This window comes from Polistes fuscatus, unplaced genomic scaffold (assembly GCF_010416935.1).
Source record: "Polistes fuscatus isolate 324 unplaced genomic scaffold, CU_Pfus_HIC Scaffold7, whole genome shotgun sequence".
NCBI lineage: Eukaryota > Metazoa > Arthropoda > Insecta > Hymenoptera > Vespidae > Polistes > Polistes fuscatus.
In genome coordinates, this window is record NW_025113151.1 from 3,530,541 (window position 1) to 3,550,457 (window position 19,917).

Sequence of the window (19,917 nt, forward strand, 5' to 3'; positions counted from 1 at the left end):
ATATAAACGTATACTCGGAGATGCACGATAACGATGACTCACCATTGCATTGAATCACGTTTATTCGCAATACACACGTATACGTGCATATTCTTATACTTACATATTATGAATGTATTTAATCGGATAAACGTTGCTGTCATTTTTAATAATTACCCACACATTTTTTATGTATTATTTTGAAATTATATATATTACACCAATACAGGGTTTTATTATTCCTCAGCTATTTATCGTTTGATTTTTAATTTTAGAAAAGATAAACCACGTCAAAAGATTTCGAAATCGGTAAATAGATATTAGTGATCGTTTATTGGATGTGTTCGGCTAACACGAATTTCGACGTTTGAGTTTCGACATAAATCAAATTGCGGTACACGAAATTCATCGGCACGATTTATTTGTGGTTGCAAAATAAACGTTAATGTCGTTTCAACGCTTTGTCGAATGATCGAGGTAAACCAAAAGCGCCGAATATGTGAAGGAACGACATACGAGACATATGCGAAACATATGTTTGCTAGATTCGCTAATTTTAACAACATCGATTTTATCATCCGATTTTGATTAATTCCAGATTCGTCATAACCTTTCCCTAAATAACTATTACGGTATTTATACGGTATTTATTATATATTACGGTATTATCAACAACATTAACATAATAACAAAATTATTATAATGTTAATATTATTATATTTGTTAAAATACGAATTTAATAAATTATTTTCGATATAAGAAAGTTTCGAATTTTAATATATAAATTTTTTTTTTTTATTAAATCAAACGACTACCGTCCTAATACTTTATTATAAATAATTATAATGGTAAGGTTTTTCTTTTTCTTTTCTTTTTACAATTTCTAACATTCAAATGTTTCAATTAATTTATTACATTCTTAAGATATTTAATATTTTTTCAAATTTTAAATAAAGATCTTAATTTTGTATAAAAATAAAATTCAATTAATGATAAAACAATTGATTAGGATTCCTAATGTTTCTATAATTCGTATAAATTCGTGTTGAAATATGTGATAACTAAATAAGTTACTGTTCAATCAAACTTGAAATGTCTTCCTCCATCCTTGCGTTTATTCTCGTTCATAGTACCTTTCACCAACCTTCTTCTTTGATCATTCTCGAATCATTTGAAAATCCTCCTACGCAATATCAAACGTTGAACCTAACACGTTTGAACATTTTAACTAAACATTGTGCACGACATAATGCATATACATAATATCACGTGTTTCATTGATTCATAAACTTTCCACTCGCGCGGTTGTTCATTTCATCATAATCCACTCGACGCCACTTTCATGTTACTTTTAGTTCACCAGCCATTACTGCTACATTCGTAGCCACGAAAATGATTTCACAAAAAGAAAAAAGAAAACAAAAGATAACAAACGTAAATAAATAATTACGTAAATAACGTCTACTATAATTACTGAATAATTAACCAACACATAAAAATTATCTTACGACGTATAACGTGTTTACAATATTCCTCTTGTTTATTTCACGTAGACGAGATTTATCGTTAAGAATCTTTATAATCAATGCTAACGCTAAGATGACGCGTTCTCACCTGAGAAAAATGATTTTGAACGTTGTCGTTGATGTCCTGGAGGAAGAAGCTTCTTTCAAAGTAAGATGTTTAAAGTCTTGAGTTGAACCAGGACGAGAGTAGTTGTTGGTTGAAACGAGTCAGTGGCCTCGATGAATAGAAACGTACAACGTTGATATTGATCGCGGTCGTTTTTGTAGAGGGCGAGAAAAACGTCACGATAACGAATATGTATATATATGTAAATGTTGGGGTAGCGGCGGGAGGGGGGCGGGGACTCTACTAGAACTTTAGCTTCCTATATTATGATTCATATTTAATTTTCTATGAAAAGGAATAAAAAAAGACGAAAAAACCAAAAGGAAACAAATGTAAAAGAATAAAGAAACAAAAGATAACGTGTTGTAAACTAGGTGTACGCTGAGGTAGCGGCGTCTGAAAACTGCCGCGCCTACTACTGACGTTTTCCCCTCCGCGTAGGCAGCCCGTTCAGTCCGTTCAGTCCGTTCGACTTTCTGAAACAGGTGGGGGCCCTTCTTCTTCTCCTGCTTTGCCACGACTCTCTGGCATGCGACGCACCGCTACATTCTACGTTCAAGTACGACATGGATAACAGGGACGTATCAATTATATATACTCCCATACCGTGAGAATTGTCAAGTTTTTTATATGGGTAATAAAGGATTGACATTCATTTTTCTATTGGATTAATCAACAAAATTTGTAATAATTTTATAAAGAAAATTTGAAGACAGAACTTTTATATTTATTAATTAACACGAACTTTATAGGCTACCTAAAACAATGTTATATGAATTATATAAAGGTTTTTAAATAAATAATTATTAATTAAAGAATTTTGTGGAAAGTCTGTTTGTTTTTTATTTTTATTAACATAACACTGATGTATTAGTAAGTTTTATGTTTAAATACGACATGGATAACAAGTATGTATCAATTTTACATACTTCCATACCGTGAGAATTGTCAAGTTTTTATATGGAAAATAAAGGATTGTATTGATTTGTCTATTGGATTAATCAACAAAATTTGTAAAAATTTTATAAAGCAAATTTAAAAACAACTTTTTATATATATCAATCGTTATGAACTTTCCGAACAATTTAAAACAATGTCATGAGAATTATGAAGTTTTTAAATAAATATTTAATAATTTAAGAATATTTAAATGACTATTTGTTTTTATTTTTATTAATGCAACCGTACTTCATTGTAGTATTTAAACATGGGAATACGACACTAATAATAGGGACGTATTGATTATGATTCAGTACCATGAGAATTATGAAGTTTTTAGTTATTAAAATTACTGGAATGTCTTTTTATTTTTATTAATGTAACCTTGGCATACTCTACGTTCAAATACGCTATAGATAAAATAGGATCGTATCAATTATTCTATTGAGTTGTCTGAAAAGTTTGTCTTGATTTTTCGAAAAAAAATTGAAGTTTTAATTTATAATTGACACGCACTTTCCATACAACTTAAAAAGATCCCATGAGAATTATGAAATTTTTATTATTAGGTGTATTGGAACGTATTTTCGTCTTTTATTATAAAAATTCTAATGAATATTATAAAAAAAGGAAAGTATATCTAATAAATAACCTATTTCTAACTTTTAATATTTTCAATAATCTTTCATTTACCTTTTAATTACGAAATGATTTTATTGTATTTCTAACAAAAGCGTTAATTAAATTAAGGAAACAGATATTTATTGATTACTCTATAAAGCTATGGAAAATTAGAAATTTTTAATTATCAAAAGTGCTGACATGTCCTATTGTTTTTATTATTAAACTTCAAATGAAAAGAACAAAAAGAGTTAGTATATTTAATTAATGACATGATCGTTTTTTCATTTTCAAATACTTTTTCATATTTTTAAAAAACAACAAAACTTTTTGATATTCCTAAATAAAATGTTAATTACATTTTGTTTACAAACGTTTCTTTCTTCTATAAAATAATAAATACTAAATTGCATTAAATAAACTTTTTAATCGTTGTGTTTAAATAAAATGCACCGTTATGACAAAATAATTATTGTTAAAAATAATTAATATTAAATGAATATTATATTAATAAAAGAAACTAACGATTTATTTCATTTACATATAGTCATTATGTATTACAAAAATAAATAAAAAATTAATATCATTCTAATAAGAGCACCAATGTTACGATTTAATGTTTATGTGATATTTATGATGTTATGTTATGTTGTTTATTCAATGTTACGATTTTAACACATACAAAAAGTTGATATATACATCTATGAAAAGAATATTTCAATTCGTTCCTCGAATAAAAACAAATATTTGTAAAAGTCAATAAAATCAATATAAAAGAGAGAACAACTTTATTCAACTTTATTGTAAAAAACGATCAAGTAAATTAGTCTGTAAAATTGTGTTTCTTTGTAATGACATTGATCGATGGCACCTTAGGGAAATAGTTACGTTCCTGTCACTAATACACTCGAGGAAGGAAGTTACATACTCGCACGTTCTCTCCATCACTCTCACATCGGTGATTGCGAAAGCCGGCTCTTCGCTTGAAATTACATCGTCTTGTACACACATTATACTCTCTTATATACGTGTATATGTAAAAGAACAACAGACTAAGAAGAAAGAGAGAAAGAATGAGAGAAAGAGAGAGAGAGAGAGAAAGAGAGAGAGTGAATATGCATACGCATTTGTCTCTCTTTCTCTCATTTACGAGAAGTGCGCATGTGTGTTCAGTTTGAATTTGCGCGCGCGCGCGCGCGGGCGTGTAAGCGAACGCCTACGCCACGCGCAAATAGGCGCCCTAAGACGATCGGGTTAATCAACAAAGTTGACGAGGTCAGATCTCATTACGCGGATATTACCGAGGATGAGTAACGCGATTTTTAATCTTAATCTTCGGAGACTTTTAAAGAATTATATTATGTATTTTAAAAAAATATATTATATTTTAATTGCTCATATCGGTAGGTTCATTTTTTTTGGTATTGCTGTTTTTTTGTACTAAAAGTATTTTTATTACGCGGGTATTTTTTTTGTGTTTAATAAAACAAATGAAATTTTATTTCCTGTATGTGTCCAGTTGACTATCATGATGGAATTTTGTTGACTTCGTTAGAACGATGAACAATGATTAGTGTTTGATAATTATACGCGAAACTTTCTCTTCTGTCGTTTGATCTCAACATGACTCTCTCATTACACGAGTACTCTACTACAGTGATTAAAATTGACTGTAATCAGCAGGCATTCATTCTGACATCACGAATAATCCATTTTCTCTTTCCCGTTGTTATTTAATGATTTAAGATACAGTTAACATTTACTGAAAAAAGTATTCTACAACCGAATATGTGTATATGCGAAATTGTGGGATATTATCTAAATAATTATGTGAATTTTCACACATAATTCCTTAGAAACCTTCCTTCTTCTATTTTATCATTAAGTTTTAAAATGTAGATCTTCTTTGTTGACACAGAATAAAATTTGTTTTCTTTTTTTCTTTTTTTAGTTTTTGTAAATCATAATAATATTAATTATTATATAATAATTATTAACTTTAGTTCGAGTTAAATAGAGTTAATCTAGTATTATTGGAAATTTGTTAATTAATCAATTATTAATTCGACTTTACTTTACTTTCGGCTACACATAGTGTAAAAATATATAATTCGGAATAATTTGGTTTTTTAAAATATAATATATATATAGTGTAAATATTTATTTAATTATTTATATTTATCAGTTACAATTTACTTACATTTTCTCGTAAATAGGCACAGAAAAAGATTCTCTTTACAAAAATTGAAAAGTAAAATCAGAAGGAATTCTATAACAGCAGAATATAGAAACAACGTGTTGACAAGATCGCTCACAAAACGAACAGAAAAAGCAAAAAACATAATAAACTTCTCACTTTTGGCGGTGTTCCCGATTTGTTTTCTTTTTTCGGCTATTAACCAATTATCCGCTCAAAATTGAAAATAAAGTTATTATCGAACATTTCGATAGGTTTTCATTAGATGTGTGTTAATATCCTGCTGAGCCAGGTCAACGCCCTTTCTTTGTTAAAAGCTAACACCCATACAGAATCGGAAACAGGGTTAACCGTTTAGATGACTTTTTGACACCAGACACGTACCCCCGATGTTCCTTCAATTTTTCTTTTTCTTCTTTCTTTTTACCTGCTTCCCTTTTTTTTCTTTCCCTGAATATCGTAACAGCAGGTACGCACGAGCGTTTGTGGAATGTGGTGAGTTCACCACGAGACGACGACAGGTGACTCGAAGAAACGTAAGAGAGCTCGTCGTTGAAAAAACCTCTTGAGAGAAAACTTTCCAATGAGTGAGATTCACGCGCTTTGATGTGTATCCGTAGCAGTGGTTCTCAACGTTAAGATCGTAAACCAATTAACGCGTTCCGTGCCGAACTGTTTTTTGCTCGAATTTTCATTCAAACCGTTTGACATTTTGACGAATCAAATAAATATGTAGAACGTGTACCATTGGTGGCACACACGGCCTGAATGAAAAGTTTAACATGTACCAACGGTGATATACATGGCACCGAAAGTGTTAAATATTTTTAAGGCTAATTAGCAAATTTAAAATTAAACTATTAAAAATTAAATATTTTGAAGATTAATTAACAAATCATTGACATCATCGTCGCGTGATTGGTATTTTATTTTATTTTGTTTTTTCCGCAATTCATATTTGTTAGCAATAATTGGAAAATTAGTGTAAAACTGTTAAAGGGAGAGTGAGATGGACGAGTGATAGAATGAGAGGGGTAATTTAAAAAAAGAGAAGTGTTTCCGTAACGGTATGTTTCATTCTTTCTATACTCCACCTCACTTTATTTTTCTCGTTCTTATACACGAAGAAGATATAAAAAAAAAATTTTATTTACATATTAATTTCCAAAGGGCCTATGGCACATACATGGAGTTCTAGTTTCATTTTATTTACTATAATATTTGTATGTATTCTTTATTTATTTATTAGAAATAAAATAAAAAGAACAATTTATGTTTATATATATAAATCTGGTCTTTGAAAATTATAATAATTAATTAAACATTGGCTGGAATAATAAATAAAACAATATTTATAATTATAATGGGTGTAAAGTAAAACAAAAAAAAATATACTTTTATTAAAAAATATTTATTTCATATAAAAAAAATGTTTGATATTATTGAAATAAAAAAATTTACTCCTGAAATAATTAAATAGAATAAAATTAAAAACAAATTTACTGAAACACCTTTTTATATTTGAAATAATTAAAAATTAATTAGATTATTTTAAGAACTTAGTTTTTTTGACTATTTTATACCATACGAGTGGGTGTTGATATTTTTGAAGTATGGGAATCGGGGGTGAGTAAATAAAGGTTGAGGGACACTGATCTATCGTATCTGACTTGAAAGTTAACGTTACACCACCTGCATGAGACGTAAAACGAGAAAAGCTCGTATGTTTTATGTTCACTATTTATAATACGAATTGTAGGCATGCATTTAAAAATAGCAAAGGGTTTCCTGAGTGTTTCTGAAGTTTATACATATATTTGTATCACGGACAGTGAAATACACACATATATGTTAAGGTGATGATACGAAATAGAAATAGTGGGTGTTTCGTTGTAATAGCTGTTTTGTTTCTTTTTCTTTCCGTTCTTTTCTTCCTTTCTTTCTTCGTTTCTTTCTTATTATTTTAACCGATGTGTTTCCACCAAAGTGGTATACACAGATAGAATGCATGGAAAACTAATTTACGAAAAATGTTTTTTTAAGCGAAACGAACAAGAAACGAATTTTTATCACGAAAATCGATTTCTGATAAATAAAATTTCATTGGTTATTTATTTATTTTCTATATCGATAAGTTTTTAAAAGATTTATTTTTGTGTTTCACAATTACTTTTTATTATAAATGATATTGCTAAATGTTCGTTGTATATTTGAACAAAAATTTGATTCCAAACCTAATTTGAAAAAATGATATTTCATTTTAATTTGAGTTTCATTTTAATTGATTTTAATTGCTGTATTTTACGATTGAATCGAATAATGTTTATAAACGTCGATGATATTTATTAATCCAACTTGAGTATAGTTTTTTTTTTTGTATTAAGTTACTTAGAAAATTTCCTGTAAGAAAATTCGGAATATTTTAAAATTATTTTACCACGTCTTTTTTTATTTGTTTTTTTTTTCCGCAAGTGTTTTCCTTAAGTGTGTTAAGATCGAAATGACGTAAAAATCTGCTCTTATGTAACAATGGAACGGTGTAAAACACACACAAAAAATAACACTTAATGCTCCAAAAATTTCTGCCACGTGCCTTTCGTGACGTAGATCCTTACCGGTTTTCAATGAAATTGGAATAAATAGGAAAGAAAAACAATGTTTACGTTGAAATAAGCTCATCACGAGTTTCTTTCACATTTACCGCAAAATTTTGTTGTTTTTTCTTTTATTTCTTTTTTATTTTTATTCATGGTCTCGAGTGTCATAATTTAATTTGGTACCACCTAACTTCGTAGCATATTTGTTTCAAAATTTTAAATATGATTATTAATTTTAAATAATTATTTCCTAATAGTAAATATAATTATATAAAAAGAATTAAATAATTTCTTTTATTTAATTACTTCAGTAAATGACTGAATTTAAAACCGTTCTAGTTGATTTTAAATTTTGCGTTAATTGAAATTGTACTTTTAATTTATGAGAATGAACTATTCAAAGAATTGGAAAAATTAATTTTACAATTTATTATATAATATAAATAATTGTAATATCAAATAAATCATAAAACCAATTTCTTTAATTTTTTTTTTAAATTAGTCCATTGTCATAAGTATTTGCACGATTATTTGAATTACTTTGTTTGTGTATGAACTTAGAATTCTGGATAATTTTCTGTTGTGAATAAAACACGAATGCATTCGAGACATAAGTTCCAGTGGTATTGCAACGATTTAAAAAAAAAGAAATTGTTGGACCCTCTTCCCAGACTTCTATCGAACTCATTTTTGAAAACGAACACGTGCCAAGTTAACTCGGCTCCGGAATATTGATTGGATGTGAGTGTGACAAAGTAATTTGATTTCAGAAAAGAAAATACGTTTGACTCAATAATGCTAAATTTTTTATTTGATCGAAGAAAGAAATATTTAAATAATTAATATTCCAATTGATACAAGAAATTTTTATTAATTATAACAAAGAAAGAATATTATTATAAATATCAAGAGAGATGATTCAATCATTTCTGTGTAGTCATTTATGTATTTTTTTTTTAAATCAATCATAGAAAAAATTATTCAAATAATTTAAAAATATGTCATCCATATTTATGTGTAATATATGTTAATGAAATTAATAAAAATTTCATTAAATGAAACAAAAGAGAAATTACGTTTGGTAATATAGGTTTCTCGAAACAATAAATTTGATGTTTTTATTATAAATTTATTTATTTTGATTTTTCAAAATAAATAATTCTGAAACATCGAATAATAATGCCATTCTATCGATTTTGTGACGATAGCCCCAAGATACGAATTTATTAGTGAGATCCCGTCTCTATTATTATTAAAATATCACCTATGCTAAACAACAATTCCGCATACATCAAATATAAAAACCTTAGGCATTAAGTTTGCATGAATAAACTATACTTAAAAAAAATAAAATGAATGATAATATGCTTGCATAAATAAATAAATAAATAAACATAGTGCTTCCATTTGTAAAACTTGGTATTTCAAATAACACGATGTTAAGTAATTTTAATTTGCAAAAAAAAAATGTCAATTTAAATATCGAGATAGAAGTTTAAAGCCAATATTGATAAAATAGTAGGTTTCACCACTTTCACTCCAACTACCCCTACTTTAAAACTTTAAATGGTACTCGTTACTTTCTGATATATCATTTTAAAGATCATAAAAATCCACGTTTAACAGATTTAAAAACATTTCATTCGATTAATGAGTTCATAATACGCGATTACAAATTATCAGGATAATCAACAAATTATTCATTTTATTTTATTTTTTTCTAAACAAGATGATACGTTTTAAAATGCGATAAAACAAATAAAATGCAACCCTGACGCATGTATTACGTCATACATCATTTCAAAGTAACACAAATTTGTGTCCGATTACAGTAAAAAATAATTAAAATTCTGTTAATTTATTTACAAGATACAGCAGAAAAATGATCTGACAAATAAGAAAATGATTTATTTAATTAATATACTTAAAATATTGTGAATTATTGACAATATTAAGTTTTCAAATGAAACCACTTTATATGTATGAGAAGATCGGTACCGAAAAAAAGGAAAAAAAACAGAGAAAGATAAAAATGGAATAATCAGAGATGAAGAAGACTCACCTTAACGAGAGAGGTTACAACAGGGCTGTCGAGTAGACCCTTAAGAAAGAGCAGATCCGTGTCGTTGGCCACTTTTCCCAGTTCCTCGAGATTTTCACGTACGTGCATGAACGCGGCTGGAACAGTAACAACCGCGCACTTTTCCATAACTTGTTTCGAGGTTATGTGTGTGTGTGCGAGACAATAATGGTAACAACAGCAGCAACAGTAGCAGCAGAAGTAGCAACAGCACCAGCAATAACGACAGAGCAGCTACAGCAGCTACAAACGAGGGTGGCAGCAGCGGTTGTAGCAGAACAGCTACGAGAGAGGGTGGAAAATGGGGGATCGTAACGATAATATCTCTCTCTCTCCCTTTCTACCCCTCTTCCTCGGGCGTGGCCATCTTCCGGACCATGGATCAATATTAGAATAGCTACAGGTGGCTGAAGTACCACGCGTTTTATCGAATTTTGACGGTCGATATATATATATTCTTTTTATTATTTATTTTTTCTTTCTTTTCGTCATTATCGATCAGCTAATTTTTTGTTCTTTCTTATGAAATAAAATAGGATATGGGGTAACTATGTCTAATAAGGAACAACCCTTATTACGAAACACTGCAATACTTTGGCAAGTAAACAACTGTAAGAGATATTTGATCTTTTATAAATGAGACAATTTTATTAACGTGATATTAGAATAATATTTTTACACGCGGAATATAAAAAAAAGGAATAGATTAGTTTTAAATTAAAAAAAAAAAAAAATAAAAAAAATGAAGTTGCGTTAAGGAATAAAGTGCAAATGAGTTTGGCGGGTGCATCGGTGCATCCACTCGATAAATAAGGTTATAGGAAGTAATATGCAATATATGGTATAGGCAACGGTAACGATCAAATTTTATGAAACGACATGAAAAGAGAGGGAACGTACAGGTACGAGAGAGAGAGAGGGACAAAATGATATAAAACCAACAGTCGATCGACAGTTGAACGAAATTATGGAGAGTTTAGTTTTAGTGGTGTATGTGTGGGTGTGTGTGTGTGTGTGAGATACATCGATCGATAGTTATTACGAAATGCATTGGTTTATGGAAAGATGAGTAGGGATGTGATATACCTTTAATGTGTTCAATATACCCTTAAATAATTATTAAGGGTATTATTAAATAATAATTAATATTATTTAAAAACATTTAAATAACAGTAAAAACAAAGGATTGCTAATCGTTAGATATGGTATTTCTTTGTTATTACAGTTGTATTAACGTGTACGATTTTAAAGTACGAGGGTTTTCTATACATTGTTTTCGTATTTGTTTAATTCACTTTTTATTAATAAAGCTTTTAAATGAAACTTATAAAATATGTTATTAAGTTATACTAATGTATTTATTTCTAAATTGTCTTCATTCTAGATACACTATATAAATAGTTTGCAAGCAAAAATCTAGTAATCATAATGTTGTACAATTTTAAGAAACATTCACTGTATATATGAATCAATTGATTATTTTTCTTATGATAATAAGAGTTTCACTTCTATCACGCGTGGAAGTTACGCACATTTTTTTTCTATTTTTACTTAAAAATAAGCAGCAACACGTCCCAGTTCCCAGAAACATCCCATATATTATGTCGGAGAAAAAATTTCTTCGTATTTTCACTTTAAATGAATTTAAAATCGCATAACTCTGGTTATATTAATCAGATCTGACAATACTTGCGTGCGTTTGAGAAATAACATGTTGCAGAATAATTAAGAAGAAAGTTGCGATATTTGTTTATTCGGTCAAAAGTTATCGAGTCTTGAAAATGAGTGAAAATGAAGAAGAAATTGGACATATTTTTGAAATTGTATTACAAAAAGAGGAAGAATACGAATCAAATTGTTAAAAATGTTTACGATGTTTATAAACATGATTGTATCAGCAAGCATGACACAATTCTGATTCAAACGTTTTCGACCTGAAAAAATTGATGTAAAAGATGCATCTGGCTTCGGTTGACCAATCATTGGAAAAATTAATAAAATGATGGAAAAATTTAAACGAACTAGTCATTACATCGATAAAAAAAATATTAAACATCGACTGTAAGACAATCTTATACCATTTGGAAAAGATTGGATAAAATATATTATGATAAAAATATGTTTCAGTTATGCATAAAAAAACGAAGAAACTTTTTCCCTATTTCAATATTATCTACATATCTATTCGAATCATCTTTTCTATCTCTTAATATTACTTATTTGGATCAAGGTTTGAAGGTCTTTCAAGTGCCGTGTTATACTAATGATAGAATTCTGACATAAGTGCTTTTCTATTAGCATCGCGTGCTACTGTCATACTATCGAGTATGTATGCATTAGTATGACGTAGGAAGCTTTGTTTTCGATTATCGGTATATGTGCATAGAAGACACAATTAAACGAGGCCACAAACGAGATGTTGATTAATATAATTCACTTGGAAATAGGATAACATAATTTCTTCTTGTTTATTCTTATGAAAAACGATATGATGGAAACCTTAGGCGGTGTTTTATACTTAACTTTTTTTCGTTGATATATTACGAATTCTAATGTTACTACGGTTTCATACATCCCGAAAGGTGTTTCGTGAGGAGTAACGAGATAAAATTTCTCGTTGTTCCGTTATCGTATTTCGTCTTTTTTCACGCTACCTATCTGGATATTAAAGTTCACCCACAACGAACGGTTCGGGTTGCGTATACGTTTCATTTAGAGCTTATCTTTATTGTTTAGAACGAATTAGAAGCATTTAGGATTATTGTTTACTTTTCGTTTTATCATTTTGTTTTCTAATTTTTTTCTTTTTTCTTTTTTATCTACCTGTATCTATTTATTTTTTGATATTTTAAATCGGTTTATTAAGATTCTTCGTAATCTTCGTATCGTACGTTGTGAAATATTTTGTTAAATGATCTCTTGTTATAAGAACAAAATAAAAGCCAAAAATAATTATTTCATGAAATAGACATCAAAGTCATAAAAACGTTTATTGGATAGAAGTCTAGAAGAATGGTGTATATTATATAATAAAATAATAAAAAATTCCTAGGAGAACATTTGAAAACAATTCATTTCGTGCTATTGTAATGAAAGAAACAGTTGGTTATAACATACGTCCTTCTTTTAGGTATATTCAATTATGTTGCATCTATTGTTACCATTGTTTTGAAAAAAAGAATCATGAGATATATGTACAGTTCACGTAATATGAATGATAAAATTGCACCGATATTTGTTAAGTACACCGATGAACTCGTGATAAGAACAGTAAAGTCGATTATTTGAATAAATTTGGAAATAAATTTATTTTGATAATCGGATTTTTCGGATAATCGTTTTGAAATAATGAAATTTCGAATTATATATCACAGATTGAATAAAAGTTAAGTAATTTTTTAATCTGAATGGTTTATAAGTATATGAATATGTATCCAATAATAAGGAAAATGCAATATTAAAAATTAGATGTTCTTAGATACTACTAAATTATGTATTCTCTTCAACATGAATATTTGTGCAACATTTATTTCATTTCGATTTTTTATCCATTTTAAATCAATACTTGATACATTTTCAGCTTCGCTATGTGTTGAGGTTACCCCTGTTTTACATAATCCAATACATAAAAAAATTTCGCATGCATAAATTTGTATGTAAGGCAAGGTAAGAGAAAAAATAAAATATATATAAGGTACAAAAAGTACGAGATACGAAGATAAAAAATTAAATGAGAATCGGTTTTCAGATACTCGAACTGGTCTTTAAACTCGAGTATTTGAAGCAATTAGGATACATGTTCAATAATATAAGTACTGTAAAATATATAGGTGAAGTATGTACATACAATGAATTACAGAAATGTTCGTACTTCCATTGTCAATTGAAAATTATCAATATTTTCTTATAATACAATATTTCCACATTCTTATACACAGAAACATATTTTTTAATATAAGAGATGTAAAATTTGGCATAACTGATAAGAAAGTATGTCTCTAGAGATATGCCTAATCGTCTCAAAAGCATTAAAAGATGCAAAAGATGGGCAAAAATTAAATACTACTTATAAAAATAATCATTGTATTTTTATTATATCTTATTGTTAGATAATAACAAATATTATTGTGAGATCAATGTTTGATGATTTAAGTCAAATAATATTTATCTAAAAATAAAATGTTCTTTTCTAATAAAATTGATATCAATTTGAAAGTATAAAAATAATTCTATAATAAGTTTCTGCGTAGACAAATTGTGAAGATTCTAACACTATAAGCAAATGTCAATTATTTTTTATCAACAGTGGGAATAATGTATGTGACTAAACGTTATTTATTTATTTATTCAGATAATCGGATTTTGTGTAGACAAATTTGAAATTATGCATTACAAGCAAATATCAATTATTTTCAATTAACACTGGGAGTAAATATAAATAATCTTGTATATGACTGTACGTTAATTATTTAATATTCGGATAAACGGTTATTCGGATTTTCGATATTTCGAATAATCAACATTCGGATAATCGACGCTTTACTGTACTTATTATTTAAAGTATTATGCACATGTTAGTAGTACACACTCGTATCGCATGTTCGTGTTTCATAATGTAATACCGACCTGGTTCTCGCGGCGATAATAACGTTAGCTACAGATATATGTACATGTGAGTATGTGTATGTGTATGTGTATGTATACGATAGCATGAGATAATATCTACAAGAACATGCTCCTTTCTCATTTTTCACATTCACAAATAGACAAAGGCAATGACCGTAAGAAATGATCAATATGATGCTATCTTTGATCGTAGAATCAAAGAAATATATATTAATCGATGGTAAACAAATTAAATAAAATGATAAAGATGAGTCTAAATATAATATTTCTATTTAACGATAGATTTAAAAAAGAAATAATTTCGTCCTAAAAACGTTTTGCGTGTCAAGTGGAAGTTATGGGAAATATTTTGAAAAAGAAATATTTGAAAGTATCACGAGCATGTAATTTTCGTTGATAATATCTTCGGTGAATCATTTTATGTTATATTTAATATAAATAATAATATATATTTGTAATACAAATATATGTAAGTAATAAATAAAAATAAATATAATTTATTACATTTATTATTTATTACATTTTATTTTAAAATGTTTTCTTATGAAATATATAAATATTTATTTTTCTAATAACGATGTTTTTAGTTAATTCGTTGAGTTAAGTTTAAACTTTATCATAATAGTTATACGTTAGATCATTTAAATGTTAAACTATTAACAAAATAATTAATATTACCATTTTCAACTTGATATATTTTCGCGCCATTGACCGCATCCATGCTAGCCAGTAATCGACGATCTTCGATTTTTTCTTTCCTCCCGAAGAAAACCATTTTGAAGATGTTCAACTTGCTGTTTAGCATAAAATTCTTCTATTCAATTTTCTTCTCTACATATATGTTTAAACACATAAAAGATAAATACTATACTCAAGTGTTCTTGCTTACATACGTGATAACACATAAGAAAAATAATTTCCCGCAAAAATCGTTAAATTTCAACGAACTCAAAGTTCAAATTTATCAATCATATTGTTCGATAATTACTATAACGGAGTGTGTCACTTAAGAATAACGATTTTCACATGTTCTAGAACACTGAAATTACTCGATTAAAATATAATGATCACTTTTGAATGAAATCAATTATCTTCTTTCATGATCAATCTCTGTTATCCTGAGTCCTTTGAAACGATGATCACTTTCATTTTCTTGAGAATGAAAACATCGAGTATGAGCGGTAGATCTTGTCACGAGAGGAATATTCAGGTGGGGGGGAAAGTTGAAAATAAAGCAACGTTTTGTTCTACAACCGCTTTTCTCGTTACCTCCTTGCGGTGAATGGAAGAACTGTCTTATACTTGGATTGGGCCTCAGGCCTTTGGTCTAAACACGAGGACTGAAAGCGACACCTTACGGAAGTGTGTGTACTTTGAAAATATTCGCGCCCATATTAGACACTAGAAGTGTTGTTGGTATCAAGAATTAACGGATACCATCGTATCGATCTATTTGCGATTAACGAGATATTTCGATACACATTTTTTTTTATCGATCATTACAATATTTTATAGTTATACCAAAACAATGTATATGATTTTAATTGAAATTTTTTATCGAATATTTTAAATTACATTGAACTTTTGACAAATTTTTGGGATGACGGATAAAAAAAAAAGCAAATGACAAAAATTAATATCGAATATGATCATAGGTTTGAATTCAAACTGCCGACAGGGTTGCGTAAGGTTTGATATCGATCATTGCAATTATTTATACGTACGATAAGAAAGTAAAAATTAAAATCCATATTTTAATCTTAAGAAAAACATACTATATAAAGAATAACCTATTGAATGTCGTATCGATCGATTTGCGATTAACGATATATTTCGATACACATTTTTTTTATCGATCATCACAATATTTTATGATCATACCAAAATATGTACAGATTTTAATCGAAATTTTAATTGAATATTTTAAATTACATTACACACACACACACACACTTTTGAAGACTTTTTAAAATAGTTTCTGAGAAAATGAAACCATAAGCGCTACCAAATTCAAACTACCGGCTGTGTTGATGTTAGGTTCGCAATTGATTACTGAAATTACTTATACATACGAAAAGAAAGTATAAATTAAAATTGAAAATTTGAATCTTAGAACATTTCGAATTTCACTGCACTTTTCAAGTTTTTTCAAGATTGCATTAGGGTTTGTTTTGTAAGAGTTTTAATCGATCATTACAATTATTTAAAGGATATAAAAAGAAAAGAAACAGTAGTAATCCGAAAAGACACTCTTAAATGCACTACACTTTTGAAGATTTGTCAAGAATGACGTAGAATTAAGAAATATATAAAAAGAAGAAATGAATATATAGATAATAAAATAAAATTATTTTCGAAGAATAAGAAAAGAAGTGAAACCATAAGCGCCACCGGTTTCAAACTGCCGACAGAGATTTCGAGACTGTGAGAAGAAGGGTCGATGGATTCGGAAACGTAGCAGCTGCTCTTTGAATATCTTTGGAGGGGAGAAATAAATTAAGAAAGAAAGAATGTAGACAAGAGGGGGAGAAGGTGGAAGAGAAACATCAAGGAAACACAGTGATAGAAACGATACACGAAAAGCCAGACGTCTCGTATATGTTTCAAGATCTGCGGAGAATTTTGCCTTTAGAAAAATGAAATTTTCTTCTCTTGGATCGTTTCACAAACCACTTACTCTCATTCAAGGTCATCGTAACTCTTATTCACATTTCAATACGAAATATTTGTGTATGTGTGTATATGTGTGTGTATCCGTAAAAACAATGAATTCTATTCAAACGAATAAGCATTATACAATTATTTAAATTAAATATTTTATTAAATATCTTTTTCTTCTTTTTGTAAAATTAAGCTGAATTTTTTGTATTAATATTTACAGGAATAAATCAATAATATTTATCAATTTTATTTCCTGCGAATATTTTCTCGTGACTTTTATGTGTACGTTTGAACGTATCTATGTTTCATTTATGTAAAGCACAGTTTTGAAAATTCTTGTTGTTAACAAATGTAAGTTATATATTGTTAAACGTTTCAAGGTTTTAAAATGAAGGCTATGTTTATTTTGCATCGAGAGCGTAGACAAAGGGGTACTTTATTACGGATTCTTCTGTAAATTCACTTTTTAGTCGTGGGTAAACCGTCGAACGATATTTCATAAATGCTGAAGTTAAATTGGACCTTGAATTTCACTGTTCAAAAAATTCTACGCGACGTAATTGTCAGTTATATAAAATAACTGTACGATATATATTTATTTCATAAAATTATGATAAACTGGATATCTCTAAAATAAATGAAAAAAAGAAAAAAACGAATGAACAATCGTAAATATTCCACGATATACCAAAATTATAAAAAATTATAATATAAAAATTATATTATCATTAAAGAAAAATAAAGAAAATGAAATACTATCGAGAATTAATTTTCAATGGGGTGATACGATCGAACGATCAAGGTTACAATAGAAATGTTTCTTTAGAAAGGGTATCTTTCTCATCAATTGATTTTTCACCTTTGCGAGAACACGTGCGTGGGATATCGATCGTCCAACGTTATAGAGACCGTTTTTTATCAAAGACCTTGACAATTTACTCAAGTGTTACATATAAAATATTCAATTGTTCTAGATACAAAAGTTCAATTATCTTTATAATCAAATTGTTCAAAAACAATTTAGCGAGAATATATTAGAGGTACCAAAAAAATTCTTTCCTACTTTTCATCCTTCAATTTTTCTTAATTTAAAGGTTCATAATTTAAATCTTTAATTAAATTATTAAAAATAAAAATGATTACGTTCGTGTCTCATTGATAAAATATTTTTATTCAAAGTTTAATGATAATAATGAACAAACTTTTTGATACTCTCAATAATAAGAAAAAAGAAAATAAATCTAATAATTTATCAAGGCCCTTGACGATCTATTTACTCGAGTATTATAAAGTATTCAACCTTTTTTTTGCATAGAAAAGTTTGTTCATCCTTGAGTTCATTTCTTTAACCTCCTTGAGAACATTTTTGGATACCAAAAAATCTTTTCGTATTTTAAAACCTTCGATTGTCAAGATTATATTGGATCCATAATTTTAATCATAAATTAATTATCATCCTAGATTAGTTATGAATAAAAATAGTTATAATTATATCATAAATTAAGTTCACTTAATTGCCCGAAATGATTATACTGATTGATATTTTTAATGTACGTACATCTAATGTTTTTAAAAATCGATCACAAATTTTCTAAACTACATAATACTTTTGAAATAATTATTTTCAGTTGAAAATAATAATCTACCTGATGGCCCCCTTTGTAATAAGAAAAAAGAGAGAGAAAGAATGAGAATAAAAAATTTTGATCAATCGATAGAAAAATCCACTTAGAAAAGTGCAAAGGAACAAAACGGGGGATAAAGCATTGGATAAGAGTAAATATAAAGAATAGAAGAGAAAAATTACTCACCCGAAGTGGATTTGAAGTGTCCAAGATTATCTTTCTTTTGCACGATAGAGGATATCGCGGAACATCCGCAGATATCCTCGATGACATCCCTTTTTGACGTCATTTCTCGCTCGATAAGTTCGTCGAGTGAGTAGATTGGCATCACCGTTTTATCTCGATATTACTCGACCGATCATCATCCATTAGAATCCTTAAAGATATTTTTGTTTCCTTAAAAAACCACTCACTCGAAAACATTCTCATACCGTTAATCCAGCCAGTTTTCTTCCTTTTCTATGACTATCCAATGCTATTTGAAGATTGTCGAGGAAAAAAATTCATAAAATTCGCGAAGAAAAAGTTTCGATTCACGATAATGACGAGACACCGATCAAAACGTTAATGACAAAAATTTCGACGACGACGACGACGACGACGACGACGACGACGAGGACGAGGATGTTAAACGCGAATGAGTGGGTATATAACGAGTACTAAGCGTGTCAGAAAATGGCGGAAGTCCAAGATCTATTCATAGATCCCTCCGTTACGTGTTACGTATCAAACAGTATGATTTCGATGATTTTTCGTAGATTTTTGTGAAAAAAAAAAATGTAAAAAGATAAAGAAATATCAATAATATTTCGTAAGATCGATAGAATAAATGAAAAGAAAAAAAAGAAGAAAGCGAAAACGGAAATATCAAAAAAGTTAGAATAACAAAACTAGGGGATGTTGAATTTTGAATGAGTCGTAAAAATAACGAAGTAAAAAAGTCAAATAAAGTGTTCGAGA

At 28.5% G+C, this 19,917-nt stretch overlaps 1 protein-coding gene across 4 annotated transcripts in view; it reads right to left on the reverse strand.

Annotated features, from left to right (window-relative positions):
* LOC122524031 (MAGUK p55 subfamily member 2) overlaps positions 1 to 19,564 on the reverse strand; it is a 28,537-nt gene extending 8,973 nt beyond the window's left edge. The window contains exons 1-2 of one of the 4 annotated variants that reach the window (XM_043646067.1): positions 19,144 to 19,564; positions 10,028 to 10,143 (exon numbers count right to left, since the gene is read on the reverse strand). In XM_043646067.1, the coding sequence (XP_043502002.1) occupies positions 10,028 to 10,143; positions 19,144 to 19,285 (258 nt within the window). In that variant the 5' untranslated portion in view covers positions 19,286 to 19,564. Of the gene's footprint in view, positions 1 to 1,593; positions 1,603 to 10,027; positions 10,144 to 15,349; positions 15,408 to 19,143 lie in introns of those variants that run through there. The other 3 variants (XM_043646069.1, XM_043646068.1, XM_043646070.1) reach the window with 3 other exon arrangements.
* Positions 19,565 to 19,917: the final 353 nt, after the last annotated feature.